The 19551-nt window shown below is 37.8% G+C and overlaps 1 protein-coding gene across 5 annotated transcripts in view; it reads left to right on the top strand.

The window, feature by feature from the left end:
- The window catches only part of PRRC1 (proline rich coiled-coil 1), a 33133-nt gene that overhangs the window by 3833 nt on the left and 9749 nt on the right, over nt 1–19551 (top strand). For 4 of the 5 annotated variants that reach the window (XM_072859775.1, XM_072859777.1, XM_072859776.1 and 1 more), the window contains exons 2-6: nt 3839–3955; nt 7797–8180; nt 9468–9625; nt 13501–13603; nt 18762–18925. In XM_072859775.1, the coding sequence (XP_072715876.1) occupies nt 3859–3955; nt 7797–8180; nt 9468–9625; nt 13501–13603; nt 18762–18925 (906 nt within the window). In that variant the 5' untranslated portion in view covers nt 3839–3858. Of the gene's footprint in view, nt 1–1954; nt 2094–3838; nt 3956–7796; nt 8181–9467; nt 9626–13500; nt 13604–18761; nt 18926–19551 lie in introns of those variants that run through there. The other variant, XM_072859778.1, reaches the window with a different exon arrangement.

The raw sequence follows: 19551 nt of genomic DNA, 5'->3' as shown, positions 1-19551 counted from the left end.
ACTGCTGTTATTTTCCCCCAACTGCACATGCTTCAGTTTGCCTGTCTCAGAGTTTCTCCTTTGTCTCTTCAATTTAGTAATGCAAAATGTTCTAGTTTGCAAGAAGGCACAAGAGTTACTTCCTTAAGAAGTTAGGCCAAATTTTCAGGCGCTACTTGCTGCAAATTATGTTTGTGGCTTGGACTATGAAGAATTATTACTATTACTATTTTTTTTTTAAATCACTGAAAAGACAGTCCAGTTCCACACCCAGTAGTCAATAAGGATTTGTAGGCTGATCTTACTGGGGAACTTTTTCCCTGCAGCTCCCCTAAGGGAAGTTGGAAACCCTCACTCGAGACTTTGTGGAGGACTGTACAGTGTTAAAGTCTGTGGATTGCTTGGGTTTTTTCCCCCCATGTTCTTCTTCCACCCCAATGCTTCCCAATTTCTCACATATAACTGGTTTCAGGTAGGCCATTTTGATTCAAGTGTTAAACCATATGTCCTGTAGGATCAGTTTTAATTGTATGTAGTGCTGGATTCTTTCAACATGATGAGCTATTAGCTTCCAATTACACCTATTGTACTTTTTGCTTTCCTTTCCTTTTGTGTATCCCTACTCCCATGTCTTAGTTTTCTCCTTAACCTTACTTTTTTTTATTTTAAATTATTTATGTTTTTTCATGCAGCACATGCAAACAACAACTGGCTTATGTTGAAAATTCAGTGTATAGGGAGCTGCTGTTTGTACAGGCTTCATTTTAGTCCATGCCAGGTCAGGACTTCCCAATGAGATTGGTGGTTGTGTGAGGGGATGGTTAAGCTACAGGGAAAAGAATATAGGAGCATTTAGGCTTCAGGGTTCTCTAACTGGTGGGATAGATAGAAAGGGAAAAGAGTGAAGGAAAAAGTTGAGAGTGGGAGGAAAATACTACAGGGTATTGTGGTTGTAAGTTATGTGAGAGAATAAAGGAATTTGTCTACTCTTCCAGCAAAAGGTAGGGAGAGGTCTTTTCCCTAGCTAGTGGTAAAACCCCAGTTGATTATAGTGGACAATAATATGAAAGAGTATGGGATGTATTAGGGTCAAATGATAAAATTTAAGCCAGAACAGAAGGGAGACAGCAGTATGCTTCTGCCTGGGCATCACTCTGAGGGTATCAAGCTTACTGGGACACATTGCCAAGGGGTGCTTACCTGGACCTGCAAAGTCCAAGGGAGTGGAAATAAGCCCTACAACTGGCAGGATTCCCCTCTCAAGCTTCCATCTCCTGGCCAGGCTGGATTTGCAGATGGTTGGCTTTCCCAGAGAGGCTTACAAGTGACAGGAGAAAATGTGAGACTAGGGATTTTTTGCCTTTTTTTTTTAAATTCAAATTTTGTTGGTTCCATGGGTTCTTTATCATTATATTTCAGCAACTGTCTGATGATTTTTGCAAGTTTGGGATTGGTATTTCTGTTTAATGCTTGCTTCACTTTTCTCATTGCAAAGTTAATAGAGAAAAGCAACTACAGAGTTATTTAAATTTCTACTTATTCCTAACTTTCCAGATGTCAGTTAGGTTACTTTTTGGAAGGTTGTTACCCCCCTCCCCCCCAATTTAAGAGCTCTGTGAAGCTTTGAAAAAGCTTTGTATGGCGTTTTTAAAAGCCACTCTGGAACTTTTTCAGTCTTTCTACATGCCTGCAGTTCTTTAAGTAGTAATCATGTCTCAGCAGTTTTTAATCATGGCATTAGGTGAAATCAAGCAGCAGATTAAAAGAGCCTCGATAAAATAAAATGTTTCTAGGAGGTTTTGGTCAGTGATTACTTCAGTTGCATGATGGAAAATTCTTTCTTGCTTTGCAGTGCTTTCCTTTCCCAGATAACTGGGAAAATAATGACTTTAGAAATACTTCTGTGAGGGGGAATGTAAACTCCTGTAGCTTGATTAAAAGACAAAATCTTATTATTGCAAATTCTTCTGCTTAGTGAAGTTTAACAGAAGACTGTGCAGTTCCTTCCTAAGTGATGCTGAGATGTATTCATTCTGCAAGGACTGTCTGTTCCCCACCAGGCAATTACTGACCCTTTCATCCCATCTGAAGAGAAGCTTTTAAATGAATTAGAGGTACTCAGAAGCTAAAATCCCTCTGTCATATGAGTTTTCATGAAGAGTGCTGCACATAAACCACACTTACTTGCTTTCTGAGGCTGGGCTCAGATGTTTAATCTTGAATCACTTATGCAAAGCATACTGGTTTGTCAGTGGGACTGTAATTTCTCCTATGTGATTTTGATGCTTTCATTTGTTTTTGAGACTCTTTGTAAGCCTGTCAAGACTAACATGGACATCCTACTTTTTGGATTTTTCAATTTGGTAGTAACAGTAATTTTTCCTCCATATTAAACTTAAGAGTTGTATATATATGTAAAACAACAATGAGGCAATGAGAGTCTTTTTTTTGAAAGGAGGAAAAACCCTGTATTTTTGTAAGTGGAGTTCTTTTTATATACACATAGGTATTTTTACTCAACACATTATCTAAGGCTTTTCCTCTGTAAATTGTTAAAGGGAATAAGCTGGCAGTCCACAGTAGCTGCTGATGTAATGGATATGATGGAAAATTCTTGAGTCTTCCATTTTTCATACATATAATTACTTTATATAAGATTTTTATTTCATTAAAATTTCCTTCAGAGTTGTTACCTCAGGGAGTGGTACAAATCATTGATGTCTAGTTTACCAGACTTGGGAGGATGCAGGGCTTTTTGTTAGCTGCCTCTGCACTGAAGAACAAAAATCTCCAGGTGTTCATTACAGTCTTAATTTTTTCCCCTCTCCTTTTCTTTTCCTAAGCCCTTTTACATTAATTTAAGATTTTTAAATAAGCATATAGCTTTACTTTTCCAGAAGTAGTATATTTTAAAGGTTTACTCAGAGATATTAAAAGACAATTCCAACATAAACTGGCCTTCAAAATAAAAGCCAAAGTTTTCCATTCCTTTCACTTCTGATAGCAGTATGGTATTTGGATTTTACAGGAATTGTCTCTACTGGAAAGCTTGTTCAGTGTAAATTAATTTCAGTGTAATTCTATTCATGTTGGACGTGAATTTCAGATGGTTTCATTTGGCTTTTCTGAAGGTTTATTTAGCTGATCCCAAAATGCTTTTGCTTTAAGGTAGACAAGGTCATGGTTAGAGCTTAGGTCTACCTTAAGTAGAATCAGGACTCCTGGGCCATTGCCAGCTATGCTGCTGTTCATGGTGTTCAGCAAGGTGCTTGCGCTCAGGTGTGATGCTTGGGAGCATCTGCTGAAGTGCTTAAGCCCAAGAGAGCTACAACTTCTTGGGCAGTTGTGGTTCTTCGCTGCCAGACCGGGGGGGCTTTGGTCCTCCATCTTGCCTCTTACCACATTTTGCATCCTGTCATGCATCAGCTCTGAAAATAACAGGTCCTTGTTTCAGTTACTACAGCTCAATAATGCAGCAAAATACTACCCTGTAGTTAAGTTTTTCTTAGAATGGGATATGGGTTTTGCGATGTGTAATTACTTCTCTATTATTACTTGTCTAAGTACCACCAGTATTTATTGGAAGTGGTAACTGGTCATGCACAGTAAGGTTTTTTAGAAAGAGGCTTGGAGTTTGAGGTATTATCATAGCACTAAAAATAAAGCAAAGATGCAGGATAAATGACACATACTGGATAACTATGTACTTGACACCAGTCAATTTTTTTCTTTTTTCTAGAGTTGGCATTTGAATTGCCTGCTCTGTTCAGGAGTGTAAATCACTGTTGTGGCCTTTATATTCTAATTTAAAATCTTTTCCCTTGTTTCTAAAGATAGGCATTTTTTTTTCCCCTTGCAGCTTTTCGTAGCTGAAGGAAAATGATGGAAGAGAGTGGAATAGAGACAACTCCACCTGGCACGCCCCCACCGAGCACAGCAGGGGTGGCTGCTGCTGCTGCTACACCTGTCTCATTAGGTACAGAAATGTCCTCAGCAACTTGGTCACGTTTATTCATGTCTTTTGAAGCACAGCAATTCATCCAAAAATGTCGCCATCAGCATAATTACAGTGCTCTTCTCCAGACTAATTGGGAAAATTTAAATTGTTTCTTAATCAAGGAAGTGTGCTTCTTATCTGACATGCATCCGACACACAGAATATTTTAAACATTTTTTTTATTCTTGAAACTTTTTTATGAAGTCATGTGGTTGCACTTGTGTTTTTTAAGGATGTGGGGCCAGGGAAATATTACCTTCCACTACAGTGCACAGTTAGATGAGCAGCATAGAAAGGAGTTAAAAACAAAACAAATTCACAGTCTTGTATGGGATAGTGGTAAACCTGAATAATCACTTGGTTTTTAATATTGTGGGTGGTAATCAAAGCAGTTTATCTGATTTTTCAAGAATCTGAACACCATATTCTGAATACCAAATATTTAACTTTCTGACACCTCTGGTATTGTTATCTTGAGTCACACTAGTGCAGTGGACTCCAGGGGTGCCCTTACCCCAGGGGGTGTGGAAGGCAATCCATTGGGGTGCGGGAAGAAAATATTAGAACTGCCATTAATATTAATTTTTATCTAAAAAATAAGAAAGAAATTAAGTTTTACTAATATTTAATATACTGCTTGACACTGGTGTCCTCACTCAATTGGTCCATACATTGGACATTCACATGTCCTGAGGGAAGAGTGGGTGTTCCACAATGCAGAGAGGTTGACAGTGGCACCCTCACTCGTTTGCTCATTTTCATCATACTGCAACACCTTGTAGTGTGTCTTTGTGTGCCTGCTTAAGTGGATTTATAGATTGTTATCTGGTTTTAAATATACTAACCCTCACAAAATGGACAAGTGACTTAAAAAAGATTCCTGCAAAGGGACCACGGATTGAAAATACTGCTAATAATGCGAGCACAAGCAAACAATAAAATGGAAGAGCTGACACTTCTCCGACTCCTAGTACGAGCTCTTTGCCATTGTTTTTACCTCATAATATGGCGAACAATCTAATCAGATCTGACAAAAAGTTGGCCCAAAAAATTTCAAAATTTTCAAGAGGACTATTTGAAATATAAATTTACATCTGCCATTGTTGACTATGAACCTTGTCCTAAGTGTATATTGTGCCTTGAGATACTAGCTAAGGATAGTATGAAGCCACTAAGATTAGCAAGACATCTAAAAACTAAGCAGAACATGAAAACAAACCTCTACAATTTTTTTGGTAATGTTTCAAGTCATACAGTACTCAATCCAATACTTAAAAATTTCAGTAAACTTAATGATAAATCTTTAGAAGCCTCTTCAGAGATTTCTCACCTGATAGTGAAGACAAAAAGCTCTGTACACTGGGGAAATACTTGTTTTTCCTGACACGGTAAAAATGTCTGAAATAATAGGTGGAGAACAATATGGTGACAAACTAAAATGCATTCATCAGCAAATGCTCTTGGAAGATGCATAGAAAACATTGCTGAAGATTTGAAGAAACAAGTATTAGAACAAATTACAGAGCGTGGCAGGTTTGCTATACAGTTGCCTGAAAGTACAGATGTTCCTAACGCGTCTCAGCTTATGGTTTTTGCTAAATTCTGTTTCAATAATAAAACACACAAAGAACTACTTCATTGTCAAACGCTAAAGGAGGGGTGTGCCGGAGAAGAGAGATCCTCAACGGTAAATGATTTCTTTAATAAAAACAATGTTTTTATTAAAACTGTGTAAGTTTAACCACTGATGGAGCAGTTGCTTTGATTAGGATAAAAATGGATTCTGGAATAAGGTTACAGAGATATCACCACACATGAAATTTATTCACTGCCTCATTCATAGACAAGCTATTGCAGTGAAGAAACTGGAGCTGGAAGTGCACAAAGTGCTAAAGAATGTAATCAGTGTGGTTAATTTTATAAAAATTATCTTTAAATAGTAGATTTTTTTAACAGTACTTTGTAATGAGATAGGGAGTGACAATGAATTTTTTTTCTATCGCACAGAGGTTTGCTGGTTGTCATGTGGCAGGGTGTTTTTTAAAAAGTTGAGTTGTTGAACTTAAAGATGACATGAATGTTTTTCTTTTACAAAAAGACAAGTCTCCCAAATTTGCTGAGGTTTTCTGTGTTGACAAGTGGCTGTCAGCAGTGTGATACCTAGGAAATATTTTCAAAAAAATATGCACTCATAATTTCTCCCTTCAAGGTAAAGGTGATGTTTTAACAAGGAGTGATACAGTAACTATTTTTTGTAAGAAAGTCATGCTTTTGAGAGAGCATTTTGAAAATTCATATTTGTAAATGTTTCTGTTATATAAGCCTGTTGTCAAAAACAATGCAAGAGTCACATATTAAAACTGTCAGATCTGTACACATAAACTTGCAAAGAGAATTTCCTGACCTGTGTAAAAATCTTCCAAATGAAGAGTCTCAGTGGGTTTTGAACCCATTTATTAAAAATACCAAAGTGCAGCACCTTCTGATCAGTTTGCAAGAACAATTGATTGATATCAGGGAAGATGGAAGTTTGCTATCTGAATTTCAAGAAAAGCCTTTGCATAATTGGTGGGCGGGAGTGGGAAACAAATAGCATGATTTAGTAAGCACAGCCAACAATGCACTTCTTCCATTTGGATCTATGTATCTTTGTGAGGTACCTTTTCCAGCTCTGACAGACATTAAAGCTAAGTATTGAAATAATCTGAATATAGAACCAGACCTTGAAATTTCTATATCATGAGGTGTTAAACCAAAATTTAAAAAATAATGAGGCTTCTTCATCACATTGCTCACACTAAAAAGATATTATTAATAATTGTACTATATAGTATGTTAACCATTATTAGCATACTATGTTATATTAATAATATATTAATAAAACAATTTTCAGTGGGAGCAGAAGTTTTTGTACTGTTAAATAAAAATTATTTTTAAATTTTTTCATTAATTTTCACCTTATCCTTTTAAAATTTCTATTGTGTATGTTTTACAGTATACATAATATACTAGTACAGTGGTACATGTAAATAATTTATAAATAAATTTACATATGTTGGGGGGTGTATGCTAAAAAATTTTTTACTGATAGGCGTGTGATAAAGTTGGCAGACTACTGCATTAGTGCAGCTTTGCATATCATTTGACTGTCATTGATGTTTAGGCTGAGGCCAGTGAGATGCTTGAGCTGATCCAACAGCTTACTGCTATGAAAAAATGGTCATTTCTGGTTTTCTGACTTAATTTTCTGGCTAAACTTGGTTTAGATAGCAGAAGTGGCTTATCCAAGGATCAGCTGAGGGCCAGACTGAAACAGAGAAAGCAGAGGGATTAGGAGGCTGGGTGCCAGGGAAGAGAGGGCTGCCTGGTGCTCAGCCCATCTCATAGAGCCGTACCTCTGAAGTAACTCCCATCCTCCCAGATATTATGTGTATGTTTTATTCTTAAAGATGGGCAATTCCTGCATCATCATTATTCGTGTTGATTAAGCAGTCACTCAGAAAGAACAGTACTAGCTAGAAATGTCTGAGGCAGACTTCAGCTGCTATAAATTCAGCAATCAAATGTTGACTCATCTTTTTAAGCTTATGACAAATAGGGTCATGCAAGAAAAAGAGGTGTGGCTTACAAGATACTATCACCAAAAATTGAGCGCAATTGGTGTTGTTTGCAAACTCAAGCAGAACTAGAATTCACTCTGAAAGGGAAAAAAGCAGACCAGGTCAAAACTTATTTGTAAAATATCTGAACAATTATATAACCGAATCTCTGAGATCAAGGCTCAGCATTTCTAAAATTCCCTTTTTCTCTTTTTTCCTAGCTTTGTCCAGTCCCCTTGCTACACCAAGCATGTCATCATCTGCATACTCACCACCCTTGCCAGCTGGAGTGTCTCCACTTCCTCCTCCTATGATGACTTCAGCTTCTCTTCCACTTGTGCCTTCTACAATGGTTTCTACTATTGCACCACCTCTAACTCCTGCCCCACCTCCTGTTGCCCCTTCAGCTTTTAGTACATCCATGTCCCAGTTCTCTACACCTCCTCCATTAAGCTCTACTGCTGGCCCTGGTCTTCCTGCACCTCCCACTGGTCCCCCCATTTCAGGGTTTTCCACATCTTCAACCTATGACATTACCAGAGGTCATGCTGGTCGAGCACCACAGAGCCCACTGATGCCATCGTTTTCTGCACCTCCAGTCACAGGTAACTTTTTGTTTATATGCTTTCATGTTTACAAGACAGGATGAGGGATCTCCTGGGTAGCTTTTTCCACCACTCTGCTAGAGTCCTGCAAGTTCAGCTTCTTTATTATTCCGGGTGCACTTAATTAATGTCGCTGCACTCAAAAGAAGGGAGAGTAGCCTTTAAAATACAGTCATGGTCTAGGACAGAGAGTCCTAGTAGAGTTTAGTAGAGTTCTGCTAGTATTCAGGCTCACAGAAAAATCTTTGTTTGAGCACTTGTTTTTTGTTAACTTGCACAGGAAAGGCCAGCTGAACATATATACATATCTTTTGTTTAGGTCAGAGAGTCAACTTCAGCCATTATATTTCCACAGAATGATGTGATATCTCTGGCTGTAATCTCATAACTTTCAGGGTTTTGTTCTGAAAAGCTATCTATAACAAGCTGTCTGTCACATGACACCAGCTTCTATTGTCTTGTTTTCAGCCACTAAATTGCATTAGGACAGCTAAAAATACATACCTTCCATGCAAACAATTGCTATAGTTGCTGAACTGATGTCATTTTCTGCTAGTGGAATGGAAACTTGGCTCTTCAACTGCAATTGGACCAGGCTTTTACTATTACTGTTGATATCTCTTTTAAGTAGTCTGTATTAGGAGAATGTCTAAAAAGACCTGTCAATTGTGCAGTGTAAAATAAAAATAACTCTTGATTAAAGCTAGTGTTGGAAAATCTGTTAAAATAGGCTTGAGTAATGGGGCAGAGGCTCATGCTTAAATTTTCTACTGTTGAGTTTCTTTTGTTTTCCTTTAAAATATGTAAAGCTACTCATTTGCTTGCTCCTTTTTGCTATTGCAACTAATTTCCAGCACTCAGGGTTAGAAAATTTCCTACTTCTCTCTCTTTTATTATGTATGAGAACATTTCTATCTCTTTGTTCAGAGCAACACCCATTCTTCTTTTTCGTCTACTGAGGGCTTATTATGATTATTTGAATACAATAAAAAGCAGCACTGTTAAACTAACCTGCTAAGAAAAAAATCATTGTTTAATTTTATACATAATGTACAGGCAGTCTCGGTTCTATTAGCAGATATTGTTGAACTCATTTACAGTAGCTATATCTGCTAACCTTTAACAAACAGAATTGTTCTGGGGCCTTCAAGAAATGAAGTGAATCAGCCCAGTATTCTTCTATTCTTCCTGCTTATTTTCCTGTTAAACAATTGCATGTTGCTACAGTATGACAAATTAAATGCAGTAAAATAAATGAACATGTGTTTTATTTTTCCCTCTTACTAGGTGTTTTGGCAGATCCTATTACTCAACAAGCAACTTTCTCATCACCCGTGGCTCCTGGAACTGGTTCTGCAATCACATTTCCTGAGGAGCGTGAAGACCCCAGAGTATCTACTGCCCAAGGTGGAGCCCCTTCTGGAGGCCTGTGGGGATTTATAAAGGTATGGTGTTTTGTCTGTTACCCTTCAGAAGGAATTACCATTTTTTACTGACTATAATAAGATATATCTTATTTTTTAAATGCATGTTGCTATATATCCTGTCTTTTCTCTGGCCTCATGTGCAAGGTGACTGTTTTTAATAGTGGTGTTTGCTGAAACTATGCTTTTGCTCTTCCTCTGTGTAGAAGAGGGAGGACTACCTAAATGCAGGTGTTCTAGGTTAGTTTTAGTGGTTGTGGCAGGAAGATATGCATACCTAACAGGTTCTGTCATGTGTTCTTAAATCAGGTGAAGCTTTAGAACCTCTTTAAGACCTGAAAGCTAATTTTTACTTCACAGCTACTGGATGCAGAAAAAGATGGTCTGTTTCACCTCACCAGAATTCTTTGCATATCCTGTTTCTTTATCATTTCCTAATGAACTGAGTTTGATTTCTATAGGATGCAAGTCCTGCCTGTTCTTTTAACAAACAAATCTCTTCAAGGAGAGACAAATATATATTTCTTCCACCAGAGAACAGTTTACCTAAGAAGCGTCTGAGATATTTTGTAGGATTTTTCTATTCTGCTAGAAGGCATGAAGTATACAGTGCAGAACAGATACTCCTTGTGGTGCGATCTAATCGTACAGAGGAAATAAACAGCAACATCAAGTAGCAGAATTTACTTAGCCTGTAACCTTTCTGGAGCTGTGACAAATGCTACATATAAGTAGCATCATGAAGATTGTGGCAAAAAGATTTAAGGGCTGTGCATGAATGCTGAACCATCTTCAAGAGCAACACCATTTTCTGTACTGTCTCATACTAAACGTGAAGGAAGAATCAAGAAGATTGACATCCCAGTGGGACTGCAGAGTTTTGGAGGGACTTTCAAGCCCTTTTGGACATGAAAAGCTGGGAGATAAAGTTGTGCATGACATGGCAGACTGAGCCCTCCCTTACTCCAGCAATACACATCTTGACAGCGATACAATCTTAAAGACCAAGATTAATCCTCCATCAGTACGGTGAGAGCAGAGTTGTCATGCTGCCCTTTTCAAGGAGAGATGTCTTCTCATGATCATAAAAACACATCTTCTTTCTTCCTTTAAATAATAATATCCTTTTCTCGGTCATCATATTCCTCTTAATATTTGCAATAGATGGTAAAGTTCCAGAAGAGGACATTTTTCTTGTAACATGATTCTGTAGCCCTTTTGAAAGTACCAGAGCTTGCAATTGCAGATTAGTTGAAAAGCCAGTCTCATCCACATCACTCTTGCCTTTATACCAGTAGGATCCAAAAGGTGTCCTGTTTCTGTTTATGGAGAAGTTCTATATCATTGACTTCAATAACAGAATCTAGATTTTGGTTGCAGTATTAAGCATTCCATGTGCTCTGTGTGTTCAGTGACCTCTTTTTGAGAATTTCCTAGGTGGAAGAACAAGGAATCATTAATTATACTGAAGCCATCAAGTTCTTGATGTGTGTACGCACACATCAGACTTTGTGGTTTTTAAAGATCAGACAGAATCTGAGAGACTAACTGGTAATTTATTATAGAAATACATCCTGGCTTCACTGTTGAAGAGCTTACACAGTATTTGCAGCAGTTATCTTTATTTCTGTTCTTGAGGTAGTTTGAACTACCCTTTTTCCTCTGGTGTTCTTAAGAAATCATACACGTTTCTTCTAGATTTCCTTCAAGCTAGATAATATCCAAGACTGTGACAATCTAAAATTGACAAATTAATGGTCTAGAATTGAATTAGACCATTTCAGTTCCTTTGATCTGTCAAAGATGGCTGAGCAGTCTCATAGCAGTTCCAAGATTGGTTTCCGCATAATATGTCAGCGGCAAAGTTGGATACTATTGCAGTCATTGCACCTAACAGCTTGCATATTTGACTGTTTGAGCAATGAAGACAGCAAGGACCTGAATTTTTAAAAGACTTGTGTTTGTGCTTTGCTGACCTGGAAGATTCTCCATTTGAGCCATTTGGATTTATGTTGACTTAGAATTGACTTCGTAGAAATTCCAAACTTAACGGCATTATGGTTCACGGTGTTGTGCTAAATTCATGTTTTGCATTGGTATAAAACTATGGATTATTTCTCCTTGCTTGTACTAGGCTGATGAACATAAAAGCATGTTCCACAGCTAGAAGGAGCAGCTTCTTGCTGCTCAGGAACCTGATTATCTGCAGGAGATGTATAATGACTTCATGTTAGTTAGGCAGCCAGGCTGCTGGTTGGAGAAGTACTGCTTGGCTTTGCATTACTGGAGAGATGCTAGAACTGGAAATTCCTACTTAAAATGTTTCTGAGGATCTCATAGCATTCACTCAGTTTTTGTTAAAGCAATAGACAAACTTCAAATTGTGAGAGCTGTAGGAGGAATATAAACTTGCCTGTTCTTGATGGCATCCTGTGGGTATGTGAGTAGTCACAAGACTATATTTATTACTCAGTGAATGCTACCATTTAGAAAAGTCTTGTGTTATATTCATGAGAAACAAGTGGCTACAGTGGGCTCTGGCTTGAAAAAGCTTAATTATGCTAGAGTGAGTAATTGTTTTGTTTTCTTTACCAAATTCTACAGTCAGGCTTAGTGTTCTGCACCGTGGTGAGAAAAGTACCTGAACCCGGTAGTGATCTATTTCAGTGTGAGGCATGGAATAAGATAATCATTATTACTAGCTATACAATATCGCAATAGTTGTAGAAGTATGGGGCTTTTTTTTTCTTTGTTAATCTTGCTACAAAGAAATACAAAGCATTCAAAGGTTGGATGGGGCTTTGAGCAACCTGATCTAGTGGAAAGTATCCCTGTGCATAGCAGGGGGCTTGGAACTAAGTGATCTTTAAGGTCCCTTCCAACCCAAACCATTCCATGATTTATGGGAAAGGAGCTTTGCTGAGCAAAAGTTATTCTGAGATAATTGAAACTACTCTGATTCTGCAGTTCTCTGAAATACTGTGTAGGTGTATTAAGCAAGCACTTTCCGGAAAAATGTATGTGCACAGTGCTGTCCTGTGTAATGCTTGTCATTTAATGAAACAAGTACAAGCATATGCAGTTTTAATATTAGAGTGAAAGCAGTCTGTTTACTAAAGAAATTTTATAAAAGGTTTCTGTAAAATAGTTTCCAGTGCTTTATCTTTCAATGATTCAGCATTGGTATCTTTCTTCTTTCACCCTGTGATCTTACCTGCATTTAAATAAACTTTTGACAAGATACAGACATACATTAAGACTCTTTGCAGGACACGGGAGAGTGTTTGTGTTTATATTTCATGAACTTTGAGGTCTGTCAGCAGCTCCACCTCTGATTTGGCTGGAGAAAGTAGAACATTTTTCCAGCAATGTTTAGAATCTATTTATAAATTGAGGACTTTCAGCTCAATTGCTCTAGAAATATTTGTTAATAAAGGGCCATTCAAAAATAGATCCTATTGTCTTTAAGAAGGTTAGAAAAGAGAGACTCTTCAACTTGAGTTATCACAGCCTAAATCTAGCTACCTAGTCTGATGATACCTATATTTAGCATTGGGAATCCACAACTTTGCTAAATGCTCAAGGCTTCCGGTCGCAGAATAGGACTGGATCAACCCACCATCACTGATGTGGCTGTTTCTGCATTAATGCAGAAGAGGATCGTAAAGATGATATTTGAACTTTATGTTGTAACTGAAAAGTTATGCACTGATAGTCATATCCTGTAGCGTTTGTGCTGAGGAGTGAGATACAATAGGTGTTAAAGAGTAAATGTGGTAAGAAGAACACGAAGCAGCTTAATATTTGGTTTTTTGTTTGTTTGTTTAACTGTAACATTTTGAGTTTCTTGGGAAAAAAACAGAAGATAATATGGAAATCTATTTGCTTAAATTTAGGGTGTAGCTGAGAATCCCATGGTGAAGTCTGTTCTTGATAAAACCAAACATTCAGTGGAGACCATGATCACAACACTGGATCCTGGCATGGTTCCATATATCAGTAAGTATTTGTGACAAACCATTAAGTAATACATGTAAATGTTAGAGATGTTAATATAATAGCACACTACTTTTACACTCGAAGGTTGTATATCTAGCGTGTTAATTCAAAGTCACAATACTGTACTGATTTCTCAAGTGTATTGTCCAGTGAAACTCTAACTCTGGAGGCTGACTTTTTATGTGTGTCTTGAGGTTCGTTTGACTTCTGTATTCTGCTATAGTTCAGGTAGTGGCATAGTAATACCCTTTAATTCAGATTGTGAAAGATGAGGAAGTTATAAAGAAAAAAAATAAATGAAGAGACCTTGTCTGTAATCCCTAAGTTGTATACTGTTTTCTCCCACTGTGTCTCTATTTAAGCCTTATGGAGTTGAGTTTAAAATACGCTGTATCTGTTCTGTTGGATCACATGCTTAAATACTATTGTGTAAGCTATCACTTTAAAATTAAAACAAGCCAAAAGGTAGGAGTACTCAGAGAGGCACAGGACAGAGGTATTTACATAGCTTTTCAGGCTTTCTTCTGACTTTCAGCTGTTCCACATTTCTAGCATAATAGTATTTATACTATTTTTTGGAAATTCAGCAGACTTGAAGCAGTTCCTGGATCAGTTAGCAGGAACATTCAAATTCTAAAATGGTCTAATGAAGTCTGAAGTATTGCTGAGCATTGAGCCTGGAATGAAATGCATAGCATTTCAATTACAGCTTGAAAATTAATAGGAAGGAGAAGCATTATGATATTTACAATTTTTTGTTTTACTAGAGTACCTTGCATGTCACATATAACTGACCTGAGATTTCTACTTCATTAAAATGGGAAAGCAAAAGAGGTAATTTGTCCAGGGTGGTGGTTTTGTTTTGGTATTGGTTTTTTTGGTTTTGGGTTTTTTTTTGTGTGTGTGTGGGGGGTTTGGTTGGTTGGTTTTGTTTTGTTTTGTTTTTTTTCTTCCAGCAGTCTGGTAAGCAGTCCTCCTCCTTAGTTATGCCAGTACTGCTCTTTGTCTGCATGTAGGTGAAGCTGGTCAGGAAACTGATAAGGCTGAGAAGAAACTCTTAAAATGTTTTTTGCAGTTTTTCAGCTGGACCTATTCTGTGATCCAGCTAACCACGTTGCTGCACTATTGTACTAATCCAGAGGACAATATGTGGAATAAAAGGGGAAGATGACCTAATTACTGAGTAGCAGTTAATTGTCTTACATTTACTGAAAATATCCCAGCAGCTGACTAGTGAGGAGATAGTGGGATATGAAATCAGTGAGAAAGTGTCACGGTTTAATCCCAGCCAGCAACTAAGCCCCTCACAGCTGCTCCTCACTCCCACCCCAGTGGGATGGAGGAGAGAATTGGAAGAGTGAAAGTGAGAAAACTCATGGGTTGAGATAAAGACAGTTTAACAGGTAAAGCAAAAGCTGTGTACACAAGCAAAGCAAAACAAGGAATTCATTCACTCCTTCCCATGGGCAGGCAGGTGTTCAGCCATCTCCGGGAAAGCAGGACTCCATCATGCGTAACAGTTACTTGGGAAGACAAACGCCATCACTCTGAACATCCCCCCCTTCCTCCTTCTTCCCCTAGCTTTATATGTTGAGCATGATGTCATACGGTGTGGGATATTCCTTTGGTCAGTTGGGGTCAGCTGTCCCAGCCGTGTCCCCTCCCAGCTTCTTGTGCACCCCCAGCCCCCTCGCTGGTGGGGTGGTGTGAGAAGCAGAAAATGCCCTGACTGTGTAAGCACTGCTCAGCAATAACAAAAACATCCCTGTATTATCAACACTGTTTTCAGCACGAATCTAAAACATAGCCCCATACTAGATACTATGAAGAAATTTAACTCTATCCCAGCCAAAACCAGCACAGAAGGCCAGCCAGCAACTGAGAAAGTATTTGAGAGGAGTAGTGGGATGCAATGCAAAGCTACAGTAAATGTTGGTTATGCACAATTTGGCAAACTGTATTTAAGGTTTCTACTGCAGTCATGACCGTCCCTTTTTAAAATAGGATCTGTCAGTATCCAATGACGGTTTGGATAGTTTGACACAGTATTCATTGAACAGAACAACATTACCTAGAGGAGAAAGTAATTCTAATAAAATGCTTTGCTTGTAAGTTTTAGTTAGAGTAAGCAATTCTAGAGTAAGTAAGGTGGTTATCTCAAAGTTCTCTAAAGTCATGTTGGAAGGGAAGGCATCTGTATACATCTTGGCCATTAATATATTGCATTTTTTTTGTAGTTGCAGGTTGTGGAAATAGGGCAGAGATTTGTAAACTTAGTATTTACTTCCTTCTAGAAATGTTTTCTGCGATCAACAAAAGCCACATCCTCAACAAGTGGCCCCGCTTCTCTCTGCTCCTTCTCCACTGCTGCAATTCCAAACAAATTCCAGATTCTCATGCCAAAGCTTGAAATTGCCAAAGCTTCTGGATGAGGTTGTTGAATTTTTTTTTTGTGTGTGTGTGTGAGCAAGTAGTATTTCTGTAATCTCTTTCTTGAAAAGAGCTGAACTGTTTTCATTGGGACATTGTGAAGATGTCATCTGAAGCAAGAATGTGGAATGAAAAATTTCTGTCTGCACAGGAAATGGTCACCTTATAAGCATAAATGTCAATGCTTTTATAACAAGAGATGACAGAGAATCTTAAATTGTATGTGGAACTGTCATTTCAGTTTATAATACACAAGGTACAGTGAAATTTCATGTTCAAGTGTCACAGCGTAACTTAATGTGACAGTTCTGTCTCTGAATTTACCGGGGTATATCTAATTCTATATTTTAGGCTTTAATATTTCCATATTACCATAGCGTGTTGACAGATCTTGTCACAAATTGTTTCTTTTAATGCATGTAATATCTTTGTTTCCCTTCTGTAGTATCTGTGAACAAAGATATGCTTTTGATATATGATGATCCTTAATACAAAAGAACATAATCTGTATTCTGCTGTTGCAGTACACAAACATGGGGCACAGTTCTTAAGTTACTATGTAGTAATTTACTATGGATTAGTTGCATTAAAAACTCTTTAACAGTTTTTTCTATCCCTGGGCACTCAAACAAGGTTAACTTCAGCAAAAGCCTGCAGTCAGTTTTAAGCACTTGTTTACTTATATTAACTTGATTTCTATCAAGAACGAATCAATGAAAAAAGATACTCTTGATAATTTTTTAGTCCTGTTGTTACCCAGTGTTTAAAACAATTGCCTAAAGTTCAGTGATGTGTACACCCAATTCCATTCAGTAAAGCAATTGATAAATAAAAAGTTTAAAAATAGCCTAAAGAACAAATAGAATGTTTTACTACTGTCCTGGCATATCTCTGGCAATTCTTCATAAAAAGATGATGTTTCCTGTAACTGAGGTCTGCTAAGTAATATGAACCAAAGAATAAATTGTTCTTTTCTTTAACATTTATGCTTCAGGCTTATCATTATCAATGGAGGAATTTTTCTTATATCAGGATAAATACTGCAGACTTTCTCAGCATGTGTAATTAGGTGGAGTGTTAGTGTTTAGAAGCAAAACCACTGGGCTCTGTTCTTTTTTCTTCTAAGAGGTAGCTTAACATGTTTTTGTACAGTCAGTGGGCCTGGGAAATGACAGGTTAAAAGGCTGTTTCTTCACTAGTTTGCTATTGTTGTCATAAGAAATGCCCTGCTGGGTCACAGAATTACAAAGTGGTGTAGGTTGGAAGGGACCTCTGGAGGTCATCTTGTCCAACCACCCTCCTTCAGCAGGGCCACCTAAAGCCAGTTGCCCAGGACTGCCTCAAGGCAGCTTTTGAATATCTCCAAGGATGGAGACTCCACTACCTCTCTGGGCAACCTGTGCCAGTGCTCAGTCACCCTCACACTAAAAAAGTTTTTCCAGATATTCATATGGAACCTCCTGTGTTTCCATTTGTGCCCATTGCCTCTGGTCCTGTCACTGGGCACCGCTGGAAAGAACCTGGCTCCACGCTCTTTGCAGCCTCCCTTCAGGTATTTGTACACATCAATAGGATCCCCTCAGCCTTTTCTTCTCCAGGCTGAACATTCCCAGCTCTGTCAGTCTTTCCTCATAGAAGAGATACTCCAGTCCAGTGGTTCATCTAGCTCAATATTCTGTCTTCAGCAGAAGCAACAGGAGATGCTGTATGGTAAATGACAGTAAATCTGGTGACTTCTGTAGTCCTTTCTCCTTGTACTCCTCCATCATCCACGGATGACAAGATTTCCATACCTGTTATTTTTAGTGCCTGCTTGTGGACATGTTATTCATTAATTTGTCCTTTACACTTGCTGATGCAATTTACTTATGCAGCTTTCTCTGTCATATTCTATGTTTGAAAAAAGTTTAAGCTGTTCTTAAGAAAGCTTGTCACAGCAGGGACAAGTTTCATGAGATGTTTTTGCATAAATTAAGTTTGACAATAAAAATGATCCGGCTCTGATAGACAGATGTGAGGTATAATTGAGCTTATTAATCTTTTGTAGTAGTTTTAGATTTATTTTAATTCATGAACTGTTTAGTTTTATTCTAAAAAAGCTTAGTGAAAGCTCATCCTTCTTTATGGAGATACCGCCATATGGAAATAATTGAGAAATACTTACAACTTTTTGGTTCCATAGATATTTAATATCTAAAAACAGGATAAAGCTGCAGGGAGGCAGGCAGGCAATAAAATGACACTGAAATTCACAATCCAAGGACAACTAGAAAGTAATGTGAGCCTTTCTTTTAAAGCTTATGTAATTTGACAGCTGTTCACTGGATTTTATGAACTGCATCTGTGTTCTTGGTTCCTTTCATAAGGAGGACTTTGTGTGTCACACCAACGCTCCTTACCACTTCCCAGAACACCAAAACATCCTTAGAAATGGGTGTCTTGAGTTATTCTCCTAAATCCATGAATTGTCATCTTAAATGAGTGGTATGCTTTTTTCCAGGTGCTGAACAACCATCAGTTCCTGTTGCCTTTCATCCATGAATCACTTAGCTATTCATCTAACTTTTACTTCCTAACTTAAGGTACTTCTGCTTCATGAAAGAACTTTTGTATATTGCATGAGAAAGAGAAGACCAACTGAAGCATACTTCTAAGATGTAGAATGTATTTGAACTAGCTTATAATGGGAGTGAGGAAAAATATGTGTGTATATATATGTATTTTACAGAAACTGGGGGAGAACTGGACATAGTGGTTACTTCTAATAAAGAGGTAAAAGTTGCAGCAATTCGAGATGCTTTTCAAGAAGTCTTTGGAATGGCTGTTGTTACTGGAGAGGCTGCACAGTCTAACATCGCACCCCAGCCTGTGGGCTATGCTGCAGGTTTAAAAGTAAGTTGATATATAACAGTACTGAAGTACCTCAATGCAAAGAGAGAGTGTGGAAACATCCACCCAGAAGAATCTGATTTTCCATAAAGGGAAGGTCAATTTGTGGGATAGGTAAATATTTCCTGCCTTTTTTTTTTTTTAATTGCCGTCTGGATCATTAGATCAGTTTAAAGCTGCTTGTTGAAATAGTTTTTGGGTTTTTTGCAAACACATTCACAGCAAATGAAGAATATTTATGTCAGTTTTCTTATACTGTCATTGATTGCCATCACATCTCGCATACATTGTGATATTACTGTAGTTTCAAAGTATATCAGGCATTTCTTCTTAGTCTATTACTAGCACACCATATAGGGAATGTTAGAAATTAAGAGACTCTTTGAGACTGAGTTGTCTCACCACTAATTCTGTAGATCAAAGATAGTTTGATCAACATTTGTCAGGGATCTTCCCGAACAGATCTATGTTATGTTTAAAAAGTAAGAATTCACTGTGCAGCCTTGCAAACAGCTGTGCTGGCCCAGAGGAAGGGTTAGCAAAGGTTGTTTCACCAGATTTTAAAAATGTACATGTTTGTCAGGTGTATCTAGGTGCATCCACCTGCTTGGCCAATAACTAAAAACCCT

Source organism: Ciconia boyciana, chromosome 4, assembly GCF_034638445.1.
Source record: "Ciconia boyciana chromosome 4, ASM3463844v1, whole genome shotgun sequence".
Taxonomy (NCBI): domain Eukaryota; kingdom Metazoa; phylum Chordata; class Aves; order Ciconiiformes; family Ciconiidae; genus Ciconia; species Ciconia boyciana.
The sequence above is the reverse complement of the archived record's forward strand: the minus strand, read 5'-3'. Positions and strand labels throughout refer to the sequence as shown.